At 63.8% G+C, this 14,284-nt stretch overlaps 2 protein-coding genes across 19 annotated transcripts in view; one reads left to right on the forward strand and one right to left on the reverse strand.

Moving 5' to 3' along the window:
• BIN3 (bridging integrator 3) overlaps window positions 1-3,701 on the forward strand; it is a 47,597-nt gene extending 43,896 nt beyond the window's left edge. For all 12 annotated transcript variants that reach the window (XM_068920461.1, XM_068920465.1, XM_068920455.1 and 9 more), the window contains one exon: window positions 2,454-3,701. In XM_068920461.1, the coding sequence (XP_068776562.1) occupies window positions 2,454-2,600 (147 nt within the window). In that variant the 3' untranslated portion in view covers window positions 2,601-3,701. The remainder of the gene's footprint in view (window positions 1-2,453) is intronic.
• Window positions 3,702-4,074: 373 nt separating this feature from the next.
• CCAR2 (cell cycle and apoptosis regulator 2) lies at window positions 4,075-14,193 on the reverse strand. Of its 7 annotated transcripts, none has more exons than XM_068920449.1 (20): window positions 14,056-14,193; window positions 13,002-13,093; window positions 12,675-12,766; window positions 12,396-12,510; window positions 12,115-12,241; window positions 11,753-11,849; window positions 11,339-11,455; window positions 10,276-10,507; window positions 9,975-10,088; window positions 9,531-9,694; window positions 7,876-8,059; window positions 7,346-7,600; window positions 7,057-7,248; window positions 6,778-6,973; window positions 6,602-6,681; window positions 6,069-6,215; window positions 5,850-5,973; window positions 5,507-5,704; window positions 5,123-5,328; window positions 4,075-5,023 (listed from the first exon to the last, which is right to left on the reverse strand). In XM_068920449.1, the coding sequence occupies exons 1-20, from the start codon at window positions 14,108-14,110 to the stop codon at window positions 4,982-4,984; spliced, it is 2,829 nt and encodes a 942-aa protein (XP_068776550.1). In that variant the 5' UTR covers window positions 14,111-14,193; the 3' UTR covers window positions 4,075-4,981. The 7 variants fall into 7 exon arrangements, with proteins under 7 accessions (XP_068776550.1, XP_068776551.1, XP_068776554.1 ...); XM_068920450.1 differs by having other exon boundaries at window positions 6,069-6,218; window positions 11,753-11,846; window positions 14,056-14,190; XM_068920453.1 differs by having other exon boundaries at window positions 7,346-7,585; window positions 14,056-14,178.
• Window positions 14,194-14,284: the final 91 nt, after the last annotated feature.

Here is a 14,284-nt window from a genome sequence, read left to right on the forward strand (position 1 = left end):
CCTGCGGCTCGCCGGAGAGCGGGGGTCCCGGGGACCCGGCTGCCTCCTGGGAGAGGGGCTGCCCAGCGGCCGTTCCCCCCGCCGGCGGGCCGAGCAGGAGCCGCGGGGCAGCGTGAGTTACAGCCCGCGAGGAGGGAGGATGGGAGCAAACCGGCGGCGGGGACGCTCGCTGAGCCGCAGCTGGGTTTATTGCAGCGCAGCCGGGTTTATTGCAGCGCGGCTGTAGCCCCCGGCGGGCAGTCGCCCCGCTCTCCCAAGGGCCTGGCACCCTCTAGCGGCCCCGGCCCCCGGAGAGCCCAGCGCGGCGGCTCTTGGCCCCGGAGCGGCGCTCTGGGTGGGCACCCCGGGGTGCAGAGGCAGCGCTGCCCCTGCCGCCGCTTGCACCCTAAGGCGGCGCGGGCCCGACCCGGACCGCGGGACCCGCGGCGTTAGGGCGCTCGGAGCTGTGCCAGCCCCGCCGGGGCGGGGAGAGGTGGCCGTCAGGAGCCACAGCGCAATTAGGGCACCGCTCTGCCCCTTGCAAAACATGCCGCGCGGCAGAGCCGGCCGGCGCGGGCAGCCCGGGCTGGCACCGAGGACCGGCGGCGGCGCGGGCGCTGCCCGAGGCCGGCGGCCTCTTGCGTGAGCGCGAAAAGTGTAATCGGCGCCTGGCCAAAAGGCATCATGGAAACTGCTGGAAAGAGCTTCGGCTCGATGCCGGTCGGCTGCTCGGCGCGTCTCTGTGCGCACCCCAAGACGAGGAGGGGCGCTGAGCAGCGGTGGCCTCTCGCCCGAGGCAGCGATGCCCTGCGGGCACCCATCTCCTTGCCGTGCTGCTTGCGGACGGACGCCACCGATGCACCTTGCTCCCGCGGGATTGCTCCAGAGCGGGCGAGACCCGAGGATGCTTTTACTCCGCGAGACCCGAGGATGCTTTTACTCCGCCGGGGAGGAGGAGGAGGAGCCGTGCGGCTCCCTGCATCCCAGCGGGGCTCGTCCCAGGCAGCCTCCGGCTCTGCCCGCTTGGCCCTGCCGCGGCAGAGCTGCTTTCATTAGTCACTGTGTAAACGAGCATTGCTGCTGAATCACCCGACGCGGCACCGGCCCCGTGCCCCCGGCTCACCGCGGCACCAGGGGAGGGGGCTCGGGATGGTTGGCAGAGACGTGCGCGTCCCCAGCAGCTCCCCTCGTCCCTGCCCAAAATAAGCATCGCTTTGGCGGCGGGGAGACGGTCTCCATGGAGACCACGCGGGTATCCGCACCGGAGCCCCGCGCCGTGCCGGGAGCTGCCGGGGGCCGCGGCGCCGAGCCCCGCGCACCCACCGAGCCGGGCCTGCGCCCGCCTCGCAAACGGGGCTAAGGAGAGCGGCCCGGCGGGGTGCCGAGAGGATTAGCCGGCGTTTGCACCCGCCGCCGAGCCGCGCAGGAGCTCGGCGGCCCCGCGAGGCTCCCGGGGGGGACGGGGCGAAGCCGGGCTCTGTGCGGCACGCTGCTCTCGCCCGCGAGCCGCAGAGCCGAGGAAGCCCGGCCCGTCTCTGCCAAGGTCCGGGCAGGTGATGGAGACGATGGTAGGGTGTTTTTTTTTTTAATGGTGGGTTTTACCGCTCCCTCCCACCCCATCCTCCCAGTAAAGCCAGCCTGCTGGTGTTAATTGGGTGATGCCCGGGCCAACGCAGAGCCCTCTCCCAGCTGCTCTGCCCGCTGGCAGCCAGCGCATCCTCCTGCCGTGTTTGCGGCAGCCGTGCGAGCCACAGCGCGTGCGCGGGCAGGGCCGACGCGCGCCCCTCTTCTGCCCTGCTGCTGGCCTCCCCGCGGCGCCGGGCGCTGCCGCCGGCCCCGTTCACCGGCGGGACCCGCGGCTCTCCCTCGGCGAGGGCCCGCGCCTGAGCAGGCTGCCCAGGGCCATCTGCCTGCGCTGACCCACGGGCTCCGACTCGTGCAAGCGCTGCACGCTGGCTAAGTTAATTGGTTGTGCTAATTAGCACATTATTAAGGCACCCCTCCCCCTGCCTCTCGCGCGGTATCACATTGCAATGTGAGATGCTCGTGATGTTCCCGTGCCCGCCGCCGCGGAGCAGAGACCTGTTACCGAGCGGGGTTGCGTGGGCAAGGCGCCTCTGCCCGGCTCCGGTGCCACCTCGGCCAGGTAGGGGACAGCCCAGCTGCAACGCGGGGCCGGCGGCACGGCGCTGCAGGGCCCGCTGGGCAACGCCGCGCTCGCAGCGCCCAGATGGGAGCGAGCAGGGAAGGGCAGCGTGTTATTAAAACGTGTTGAGTTGTAATAATCTAAGGGGGTGGTATTAACACATGGGAGGAAGCTATTTTCGAAACAGAAACGTTAAGCCGCCGGGCTCTCTCGGGCAGCGCTGCACCTCTCGGCTCCCGCGGCAGGGCGGGAGCACGGCGGCCCCGGCCGGAGGGTCGAGGCGGGGAGCGCGCCAGCAGCCGCCCTCCACCCCGCTCTCTCCCGCCAGGTCGTCTACTACACGGAGATGCACAAGATCTTCGGCGACTTGACGGCGCAGATTGACGAGCCGGGCCTGAGCGACGAGCAGCGGGAGCGGGAGAACGAAGCCAAGCTGAGCGAGCTGCGGGCCTTGTCCATCGTGGCCGACGACTGACCGCCGGGGGCGGGAGACGGTGACGAGGCAGGGGCTGGAAATCCCCTTCTCCCCGCCGCCCGCCGCTTCCTGCCGGCTCCCTCCCGGGACGCCCGGACCGCCTCTGGGTTTTTAACCTCTTGCTGCTTTCTCCTTTCCCTGCGCCGCCGGGGCGCAGCTCTTCGGGAAACGGCTGGCCATCTCATAAAAGCAGTTTCCCGATCCCACTTCAGCCTGTTCTGCCCTCCCTGCTTTTCTACATGCTGCAGTTTCTTTACAGCAGCGTGTTGCGGAGCAGGGAAACAAGCCGTGCAGCCCAGCGGAGGAAAGGCAGCGGCTGCGCCCTGCGCGTAGCACCTTCGCACGCTGCCGCTGGCCCGCGGCCCGGGAGCCGGCCCGGCCTCCGGCCCTTTCTGGCAGGAGAAAGGGGTCACTGCCGACTACGCGCTTTGTTTTGTGCCTTCGGAGTCCAGTAACAACAGCAGGGAGGGTAAAAGCATTCAACTTCCTCTGCGTGATGCAGTTTGGAGGTGGCGAGAAAGGGCCGTTAAAGGGCTGCGCTTCCCGCACAGAGCATCGAAAGATGCCGCGCTCTTTGCAGACCCGTTTCAAGCAGAAACGGGACAAAGCGCCTCTGTCAAGGCCTCGGCTAGGAGGGGCCCAGCTCCAACCGTTCTTAAAGAGGACGAGCAGACCAGAACGGCCGCCCCAGGCTGGAATCCCTCCTCTCCGGGCCTGCTAACCTTAGAGGTTTGCCCTACACGTGGGGAGGCCCGTGGTGGCCCACGCCGGACGGGGGAGAGGGGGAGGCGGTCCCCCCGAGCCGGGATGGGTGAGCTGAGAGCGCGGCCCAAGGAAGGGGTGCCGAGTACGCCCAGGGCTGTAAAAAGGAAATTCGAGCTCATAGTGAGAAGCAGGTAGGAGCAAAGCCAGGGAAAAGGGGCACCGTGCGGCGGGGCCAGTCGGGATTAGAGCGAGCCCCTCGCTGGCTCTGTAGCCCGTAGGGATGCCCGTGCCTTTGGGAGGGGAAGCCTATCCCCGCTGGCCTCGCTGCACGCCGCTGTAACGCAGCGGGCGAAGACCAGGCCGTTTCGTTCCAATAAAAGTTTTTTCCCAGAGCAAGCGCCGGGTCGGGGGTTTGTGTTGAGCGGTGGCACGCGGTGCCGCGCGTCGAGCGCCAAAGCCAAGGCGCTGCCGCCCTCTGCCGCCGCCAGCCAGCTACTGCCGCTCTCCGGCACCCCGGGGTGCCCCACGCAGGGACGGGGACAGGGACACCAAGGAGACGTCCTGAAGAGCAGGGGTGAGCCCCCAGGCTCGCAGGGCGCCTCATCGGCCAGAGGGGTGCTAGCACTGCCCAAACCCCCCCACCTCCCCCATAGCACACGACTATTTATTTCGAGTTGTATTTTTAAGAAAGGTATACAAGGCCTGACCAGAGCTGATCTTTGTGGAGAGGGTGGGGAAAAGAAAGCAGGGACCAGAACAGCCACAGAACTGAAGAGATTTGAAAAGATGTCTTCAGTTAAATACAAGGTGTTACCACTTTTACAGTCTAAAACAACAAATTAGAACTAGCCCGAGCTGGCGGCCTTGTCTTTACACCACTGGTGCCCTTCTTCAGCGTACGGACGGGGTGGAGAAGCTGCACGGAGCCCTCGCTGCTGCCCTCCACCCTAAAGGCGCTGCTCTGCGCGGGCCTAGCTGTCCCTTGCCTCCAGCAGACCAACGGTGGTCCTACGTCCACGGACACTCCACCGCTGCTCAATCCCTCGCCTAACCTCCGAGGGAGCCGCAGCGGTGGGGCCTCCCGCACCGCCCTGCGCTCCCCAGGCCGGCCAGCCAAGGCCACCGAGGGAGCAGCCGGGTTGGCCAGCCTGTAGAAAGCTAGTTACATGGCTTGCGTGATGTGCGGAGCTGAGACCCGCTGCACTCAACAAACCCTCTAAGGGCATTGCGGCATCAACAGAGACCGTAACCAAGAGCTGCTGGGTGGCCTGCGACACAGAAAGAGCCAGCCCCAGAGAGTCTCATTCAGGTCCTCTGTCCTATTAAAACAAGCCTGTCTCTGTCCCCAGTCATGAGGCCAACTATAGAGCATCAAGACAGCCCAAGCCCTGTCTCCATTACACACACGTACACACTAGGCTGCAAGATTTCCTACCTAAGAGGTTTCCATTAAACGAGAATGAGTGGTCAGAGCAAATCCTGCGCATCCCTATGGCTCCTCTGGCTCCACAAGCCTGGGATGGGAACCAGCTCCAGCCTGTCTCTGCAGTGAGAAGGTCCAGACAGCAAAAGGTCATGAGGATCTTGCCCACGATCCACAACCCTAGCGCGTGAAGTCCAGACGGGTGCAGACTTCACTCCCTCCTGGTAGACTGCATCAGCAAGGGCAGCAGACATCAGTTGGAGGAGGCTGGTTCCTTTTCTAAGCAGTTATTAGTCTAGAAGAGGAGAGAGGCAGCAAGTGAGGACAGCCTAAGCGACCTCCCACCCATCCACTGCCACAGAGCTGGCAAGAACTATGGCTCCCTCCCCAGCACCTTCTCAATGATGGTCTGAATCTCCAGCTGTACGGGGGCCAGGCGCTTTCTGTTCTCCTGCAAGAGTCGCTGGAATTGCAGTTTCTGCCTCTCGGCCGCCTTTGCCTGCTCTTCCACCTCGGCCAGGCGCCTCTGGAGCTCCCGCAGCTCGGCTGTGAGCGTTCTGTTGGTCGACTCCATTCCCGAAACCCGGGTCTGGCTCTCCTCTGTAAGCAGAAAGCTGGTCGGCCCCCTCCCTCCATTGCAAACCAGCCCATGCAGGACAGAGCAGGGCCGAGGGCAGCTTTGCCAGAGGAGCACAAGCAACTCAGGGACAGGGAACCCATGTCTCGGACAAACTGGAAAGGGAACCAGCCCACCTCCCTGCCCCTTGCACCAGCTTACCCAGCTTGACCTCCAGCGCGTGGATTTTGCTCTCCAGGTAGAGCCGGCTGCTCTCCGTCTGCTCCGCCTTCTCCAGCAGCTTCCCCACGTTGAGCACCGTGCCGTTGTGGGAGACCAGGCCTCCCTGCTCCGTACCCGCCTTAGGCGGCAGGGAGACCTCGGCTGGGGGCCGGGCAGGAGGCAGCAGAGGAAGGTTGCCTGGAACAAGAACAACCAGTCACCCACCATGAGACCTCTAACAACACCAGGTGAAGCAGGATTCGTGGGACTGCTGAGCCTGGTCTGAGAGAGAATCCCTCCCTGGCAGAGCCTGAAGGAATACCCCTGTCCTCCCTGCACCTACCAAAGAGCTCCTCCTCTGGGATGCGGTCAGCGCTGCCTGGCTCCGAGCCCTCCTGCCGGCTGTACTGAAGGTTTCGATACTGGCACACGTACTGAGTCACGACCCGATTCACCAGGCACTTCACCTGCCACCACAACACAGCGTGCACAGGTCAGGGCCCGAGACAGCCACGAGCCAGCACCACTGCTCGGATCAGAGGGGCAGCCCCCAAGCTCTCACCTGCTCTTTGCAGAGATGCAGCCCCAGCGTCAGGAGGATCTTCTCCAGGTCCCTTCGGTGTAGGTAGCCACAGAAATTCAAATCGAAGTACACGAAGGCTAGGAGAGCATCCAGCGGTAGCACAGCACTCGGATCCAGCTCCTTGGGCTGCTAAAACACAGACATGCCTTAGTGATGGGAGAAGCTGCAATCCCCAGAAGTGCCAGCCTGTCTGCAGCACCTGCACAGCACTGGGAGGTGGCAGGTGCCTCGGCTTGCACTTTTCTCTCCTCTGCGCCATGTCCAGGGCGTGTTCTGCATTGCAGAGCGGGATGTGGGCTGTTGCCGGTTTACTAAAACAGAGCCCAGGACGAGTGGGATTGAACCAGTGACTCAGGCTCCTCCCCTGGGATCCCCGTTCAGAGGTACCACGAGCCAGACGGCCACCAGAGCCGCCAGCTGCATTTATCCGCTCCGTAACTTAAGCACTTGGCTAAGCTGGAGGGCGAAAGGGGACCTCCAGGCTCCCGCGGCTGGGGGCATGGCATGCTCACCACGTCATGGAGGGAGGAGAACTCCGTCTCCGACTGGTTGGACGCAATAGATCTCACTTCAGCATCTTCCAGCTTGGTACCTGAGGGATAGTCAGGAGTAAGGCCCCTGTGCTCAGCTCCTGAACCAGCAGCCCCCGGAGAAGGGCTGTGCTCTCCTCTCTGCACCAGCAACATACCGAACTCCTCCTCTTCCTCCTCCCGGAGCAGCAGCAGGCCGTCCTCCAAGCTGAGCACGCACAGTTCATCAGGAGAGTCTTTGGGATCTGCTTTGCACTCACTTTTAGTCCTCTCCTGCTCTCCGCCTGCCGTGGCTGCCACGCTGCCTGCCGGCCTCTCTGCCTCTGTGTTCCCAGGCTCAGCTTTGGGAGGAGGCTGAGCAGGGGTGGGATATGGTCAGAGCTGGGGCTGCGAAGGGGATAGGGCATTGGGCCACGAGGGGTCAGCGGGGAACCCACCTGCTCAGCCTCCTCCTCGGCCCCAGCAGCCTCCGGAGGCACCTCCTTTGCAGGCTCAGGAGCCCTTTCCGGCTCCGGGTTCTTGGCCTCCAGCGGCTCTTCCTTCTCTGGCAAGGCCAACAGCGCCTTGTACAGCTTGTAGCCAAAATCTCGCTGCAGCATCTCCTGGAAGAGCTCAGCCACCACAGCCACCTTGGGATAGGAGAGAGGCATGGAGAGACCTGCCCACGCAGCTCCCAGAGAGCCCATGCACGCGAGCAGGGGAGCGGCCTGGCCCTGCAGAGCCTACCTCGAAGGAGAGCTTCTCTCTCCGTCTCCTGTACTCCAGCAGGGTGTAGAGGGAGATGTTGGAGCAGGCCGCCTGCCCGTCCTGCCCGCCTGGGTGGGGGTGGGCCACAACAGCTGGCTCCATGGGGGCAGCAGGGGCTTCGGATTCGGGGGCCGCTGGTTTGGGAGCGGGCTCCAAAGCTAGTTCGGTGGCGTCCGCAGCAGCATCCTGCTCAGAGGCTGGCTTGGGGGCCTCCATCTCCTGCTTAGAAACGCCCTGTTTAGGTGGGAGCAGAAAGAGAGGGTGCTGGGAGCTGCAACAGCGGCAGTCCAACCCCAAGGCTGGTGCCCAGACCAGCATCTCGCCTCCTCCAAAACACAGCCTGGTCTGACCACCCACAGAAATGAAACCACCTCTCGGGACTTCTGAACTAGCACGGCCCTGGCTAAGCCCTGTCCCTGCCCGCCGACAGCCAGAGCCGCTCCTGCAGGCCTCCAGCATCACCGCGCACAGCCCTCGGCTCCCTGCCCCGGGGCGAAGTCCAGCCTCACCATCGCAGCCTTGTCCCCTGGCGATGGAGGTGGCGAGGGCACCTTCTCTGCCTTCGGCTGGCACGAGGCTTCCCACTCCTCCAGGGACGGCATGCAGCCCCAGACGTCCGGCAAGAAAACCACCACCACCTCCCTCTGGGACGGGTCTCCCTCGCGCAGGTACCTGAACTCGGCAAATCGGACCCTGCAGCACCGAGGGGAGCAGCAGTCAGAGACACCGAGGCCCCCCCACCCCCGGCCTGCTCGTCCCCGCGGATGCTCAGCAGAAACAGGCGGCTGCTCAGAATCGAGAGGCTGCCTTTCTCAGCAGGAGCCACCCTGTAAAACCCTTCGTGCTGCTGGCAGGCAGGCCACAAAGACAGGCCCAGAGCTGTGACAGGAGGTCACACAAAGGTTGGTCCCTGTTCCCAGAATGGCTGCGATGAGGCTGTTCACAGGGATGCAAGAGCAAGGCCCAGGTCCTAGAGCAGTCCCAGCCCAGCCTGTACCATGCTTCCAACCCAGATCTCTTACAATTACTGCTGGGATTGAGCCAAACCTCCTCCCCCAGCACTGAACGCCGAGAACTTCCATCTCCCCTCAGCTGTTCCTTCCCAACCGCATCACATGCCGGGCCAGGTTTAAGCAAAATAAAATCAGTTGCCACGGTTACCCAGAGCAGGAATGCTATATATAACTACGATGTAATGAGCCGAGTCAATGCACCCAAGTGAGGGCCGTGCTTTCCTATGGGTGACGGTTTGGGAGATGATCCCAAGCAGGCCCTGCATGGACTCCGGCATGAGCAAAGGTTCCTGACAGCCCCCTAAGGGTGCTCTCAAGTGCCCCAAGCAGGCAGTAGCCCACTGCTGCTTCTCAGCCTGCCGCTCCGCGGCACGAGCGCAGGCAAGCCTGGAGGTGCTGCGCTCCTCACCACCTGCAGATCAAAAGCCACCTGGGCTCTTCCAGTTCCTAAAACCCTCCTTACTTCTGGTCTTCCTGCCCCCATGGCCCCTCTTCTACAGCACTATCTCACAACGTGCGAGGCTGCCAGCCCTCCCTTGTCACCTAATCCCCAGCGACGCACCTCTCGTCTATCCAGGCCTGGCAGGGCAGCCACCAGTCTCTGTGCCCTGCAGCTGCCTCGCAAAGATCAGTCCCTTGTCTGTGCCATCAGCTCCTCCTGCTGTCCCTTTGCTTAAGAGAGAGACTTAACCTGAAGGAAACTAAATCTGACTGTTCCTGGCAGTGGAAATTCTGGTCTTGTCTGGCCACACACAGGAAACCTGCTCCTAAATAAAGAGCAAACCTGCCAGCAGCCATTTGCCAGGGCTGGGCTTGCACACCTGCGGGGATACACACAGTGATGCTGCGTGTTCTCCGTGGCTACACGCTCTGTGCACCAAGCCGGGGAGGGCTCCATTTTGCATAGTAAAAGTGGATAATTACTGGTTTCTCGCACCACCCACAAGATCCCAGCGTTAATACGCAGCGCTCGCAGAAAGGGAAAATTAACTCTACAATGTGTTGCTCTCTCTTGCCCTCAATTTCTGCTAACAGTAAAACACTATTAAATGAAGTGCTTCACAGCACTCTGACATCCCGAGGTGGACGCTTTCCTGGTCAGGCAGGGGCGCTACCGCTCCGAGATGCCCACGCCAGCCCACGCCACTCACCACTTTGTGCAGTTGCTCAGGTCCAGCCCGGCCTGTGCCTTGGTGCAGCGAATGGCTGTGCGAACCAGGACCATCGGGTCCGCATCAGGATCAGGGCCGTCCAGAGATGGGGACCATTCCCCGCCGATCAGCACAGCCTCATCCTCTTTCCTCCCCAGCAGAAACTAGGGAGAGACAGGCGGCGAGCCTGGTCACATCACAGCATCCTGACTGTCTCTCCCTGCGTCCCCAAAGCCCCCTTCCTCCTCAGGGGACACGGTCCCCCAGAGACACGGCTGCGTTTGGCAGATGCCACTCCAGAGTCATTCCAGCAATAAATGCAGGTGGCAACATGCAGCCAAACCTCCTCTCCTGAGCACTTTCCCCCAAAACAGGGGGAATTAAGCAAAGCCACAGAGTTCTGCATACACCACACACTCTCAGCGCTGTTCTCGATGTCCTCACCTTCATTTGCTTTGTGGGGTGCTCAGGAGCCTCCCTTTGCTCACTGGAATCATCGATGTATAACAAACAGGTACGATAAAACTCCTCGAGGCCCGGAGAGGACAGCAGCAGCACCTGAGGGCAGAGCATGCTGCCTGGTCAGACTGGCAGAGGCAATGCCTCATCCATCAGGAAGGCAGGGAGGGCACAAGGCCATCATCTCGTAAGCCAGAGCTGGATGAGGGAGCCAAAGCCGCCTGAGCCAAGGCCAACAGCATATCCCTCCTCTTGGGTGCGCACGCCAGCTGTAAACCAGCCTCACCTTGGCGCTGAAAGCGGAATCCACGTCACCTGGAGCGGTGTCTGGCTCAGCCTCCTCCTCCGGCTCTGGTACCTCCTCCGGGTCAGCCACCAGGATGCGGCTGGGGTGCCTCAGGCTCAGGGGCTGGGTGAGGGGGAACGTGTCCAGCCAGCACAGGCGGACGTCGTAGAAGCCCCGGGGCAGCTGGATGCTGCAGTAGCGCCGCAGGATCTCCATGGCGTCACAGAAGGGGCTGGAGGCAGAGAGAGGGGACATCAAAACTCTCCGTGCCCAGAAACAGTCTCAAAAGCTGCTCGGGCATCTGAGTTCCCTCGTATGGCTGCCAGGAGCACAGCCCCGCACAGAAAACCCCGCGTATGCTTCCTCCCTCCCAGCCCTCTCCCCGCAGAGCGTCTCCACCACAGCAGCACCCCCTGCCCAGCCCTCAGACTCCGACTCCTCTCCCGAGGTAGCCATAAGTGGAAAGAGACCCAACAAACTTATTTCACCTGCCACAGTGCCATAACAAGAGGGCAATGCTACTCTGTGTGGCTCCAGAGAGACAGGTCTCCAAGGCTGAGCACACAGATGGGGATCAGTCAAACACAAAGCAGCAGTCTCTAGCATGGAGGCTCCTCCCGCTCGTAGGAAGTCTCAGATACCTCAGTCTAAGTTGGAGGCCTGAACTGGGACCCCTTCCCTGGCTTTGACGCCCCTTGGCAGCCTGTAGGGCTACTCTGCACAGAGCCCAGCGCATAGAAGACAACTGGGGACAGGGCAACGTTTCTGTAGCGCTTTTCAGACTTACATGTTAATCTGAGCTCTGGGTAAATAACGGCCAAGTCCCTGCAGCCCTCTGCTGAGCTACTGAGCATCCCTTCCACTACCAACTGCTCTGGGAGCCTAACTAAGGGATTTCTGTTTGCTGTTTTTCTGTTAACCTTTTGGTAGCCCTGATCCAGCCAGGGATCCAGGCTAAGACATCCGTTCGGCTGAGCACAAAGCCCTGGGCCTGCACAGAAAGACGCCCTGGATGGAGGCGAGCTAAGGTGCTCTCCGCTGCTAGGGAAGCAGGCACACTCACCTGTCCACAGCGTAGCGGGCAAAGTGAACCCGATACTGAGGCAGGTCGTGGCGAGGCTTTTTCGCTCCCCACAGCTCACCACCTTTCTGTTTCCGCTTCTTCGACTCAAAATCGTCCCTGTGACCAACACAGCACGTGTTGAAGGAACGCCAATACGAACTCGCCAAGCACCCGAAAGCACCGTGCGCGTGGCTCACTGCACACAGCACTGCTGGGCGGGAGCACAAACCTGGCAGTGCTGCGACTCTCAGAAATGAGGAGGATCCCTCCTCACCACGGATCTCCCAGAAACCACTAAAAGGCCAGAGCTCTAAGTAGGGAATGGCCCCATGTCCAAAGGCCACAGGACAAAGTGCAGGATACCAAGGGAAGGGGGCTGCCCACCCCACACGGGACAAGCACCCCAGTCCTTACCATCTGCCTGGGTCGTTCCGGCCCTTTGGTCCTCGCCCTGGGTATCTCCCCAGGTGTCCCAGGTGAATGGATGGGGGAGATGGGAAGAGGTTCACTGCTGGAGAAAACAAGAATAATAAGACCGACCGGTACTGCCTGACTCCGATTCTGCCCCGGAAAACCTGAACACCTACAGCATCCCCCCTCACGCTGACAGTCTGTGCTCGCAGCCAGCCAGCCTGCCTTCTTGGGGGTCATTTCTAAGGGAAACATCACTATTTTCACCACCAGGAGTCAAGAATCTATTGCCAGAGACTGCCTGCAGCACTTCAGTACACAGGGCCCCCCCAAAGCCGTCTCCCACGTCAACTGTGAGTACTCACGTTTCTGGGGAAAGAGCGGCGGGATGCGGTGAGGCTGGAACAGCAGCTGAGGCTGGGCGCCAAGGATTCCCTGTTTCTGTCCCAGGGACGCCATGTGCAGAAGAGGTGCTGGGGCCTTCAGGAGAGGCTGCAGAATAAAGGCACGGAGGAAGTCAAGGCAGTAAATCATTTCCCAGCCTGCCAGGCTAGCTCTCAGCCGGGAAGCAGGCTGGGTGGAGGGGAAGGGCGAGGACAGAGGAGATAAGAACGTGCCCGAGGCAGTCTTCACGGGGGCTCAGTACCTGGTTGGAGAGCGTCTGGACTTTCAGCGCGTTCCAGGGTACCGCCTGGCTTGGGTTGTAGACAGCTTTCACCAGCACCTTCTCCCCGATCTGCGGTATCCGGCCCTTCACAACGCTGACCCGAAACACACAACAACGGGGGCCCTCCGTTAGCGTTCCCAGTCCAGCGTAGGCCCCTTCCAGAGCGCAGCGGCGGGTCCAGGGCCTCGGCTCTGTCGGAGCTTCACCTCTCTGGGATGCACGCGGCGCCCCGCACCCACACGGCAGCCCTCTCCTCACCTGAGCTGGAAAAAGACCTCCTCGTCCACCACCCCGAAGTAATCGTGAAGGCTGGTGACGATGCCTGTGAAGACTCGTTGCTTCTCGCCCACCTGCAAAGCAAAGGGGTGAGGGGTGAGCTGCTTCCCAGCTGCCCTGCGCTTCCGCCCCAGGCGCTCTTTGCTCCAGCTCAAAAAGGAGCCGGCTCTTGCGGGAGCCCTGGCAGAACCTCAGAAGGAAGTGCTCCGCCAGCCACAGGCTTAACCGGCGAGGAGGCTTCTCCCCGGAGAGCCTGGGAACAGCCCCGAGCAGCCGCCTCGCCTCCCCGGAGCCATCGCCCCCGCGTACCTGCAGGTGCCGCGCCGTCTGGAGAAGCTCCGCCGAGACCGGAGGGTTCAACAAGCCGGGCGGGGGTCCCAGCAGCGAGGTCTGGGGCGTCCCTGGAAGGGAAGGGGGACAAGTCTGAATCCCTGGGGGGGGGGGGAACCCACCACCGCCAAGAGGCCAAAGGCGCCCTCCGAACGGCCGCCGGCCGCGCTCCTCCGGCGGAGGGCAGTCGGGGCTGCGCCGGGGCCGGCGACCGGCGCGTGGGGCAGCGCCGGCACCGGGGCCGGGACCCCCCCGGGCACTGCTGCTACCGGGAGCCGGTTCCCCCAGCAGCGCCGGGGCCAGGGGCTGTGACCTCCCGGCCCTGCCGGTACCGGGGGCTGTGACATCCCCCCCCTGGCCCTGCCGGTACCGGGGGCTGTGACATTCCCCCCCCCCCCCAGCCCTGCCGGTACCGGGGGCTGTGACCCACACACCCCCCCCGGCCCTGCCGGTACCGGGGGCTGTGACCCACACCCCCCCACCCCGGCCCTGCCGGTACCGGGGGCTGTGACCCACACCCCCCCACCCCGGCCCTGCCGGTACCGGGGGCTGTGACCCACACCCCCCCACCCCGGCCCTGCCGGTACCGGGGGCTGTGACCCACACCCCCCCACCCCGGCCCTGCCGGTACCGGGGGCTGTGACCCACACCCCCCCACCCCGGCCCTGCCGGTACCGGGGGCTGTGACCCACACCCCCCCACCCCGGCCCTGCCGGTACCGGGGGCTGTGACCCACACCCCCCCACCCCGGCCCTGCCGGTACCGGGGGCTGTGACCCACACACCCCCCCACCCGGCCCTGCCGGTACCGGAGGCTCTACCCCCACCCCGGTACCGGTGGGACCGGGGAACTGTAACCCCCCCCCAAAGACTGCCGTTATCAGAGGCTCTACCTACCCCCCCGCCCCCAGCCCTGCCGGTACCGGGGACTCCACCCCCCTCCCCCCCAAAGACCGCCGGTACCGGACTGTAGTCCCCCCCCCCCCGACCCGACGGTACCGGACGCTGTGACCCCCCCCCCCCGCCGGGCCGACCTGGGAAGGCGGCGGCGGCCCGCGGCGGCGGCGGCTGCCGCTTGAACTGGGCCATGGCGCGGACACGGCGGGGGCGGCGGCGGGGGGGCTGGGGGGGGGGGCGCGGCCCGGAACCCGCCGCGCGCACGTGCCGCCGCCCGGGCCGCTGAGGGCGCCGCGCCCCGCCGGAAGTGACGCGCAGCAGCCCGACGCGACGCGCGGCCCGGCGGCGCGCCGCCAATGGCGTCAC

The sequence above is a fragment of the Struthio camelus genome, chromosome 27 (assembly GCF_040807025.1).
Source record: "Struthio camelus isolate bStrCam1 chromosome 27, bStrCam1.hap1, whole genome shotgun sequence".
In the NCBI taxonomy this organism is placed as follows: Eukaryota; Metazoa; Chordata; class Aves; order Struthioniformes; family Struthionidae; genus Struthio; species Struthio camelus.

Bases quoted from the DNA above. Each gene is read 5' to 3' on its own strand.
- CCAR2 (XM_068920448.1), bottom strand. From the start codon at position 14,110: ATGGCCCAGTTCAAGCGGCAGCCGCCGCCGCCGCGGGCCGCCGCCGCC. The intron at 12,511-12,674 runs GTGAGGAGAGGG...GTTTCGGGTCAG, and splicing joins GAGGTCTTTTTCCAGCTCAG to CGTTGTGAAGGGCCGGATAC. The intron at 5,329-5,506 runs GTAAGCTGGTGC...TTCTGCTTACAG, and splicing joins CGCGCTGGAGGTCAAGCTGG to AGGAGAGCCAGACCCGGGTT.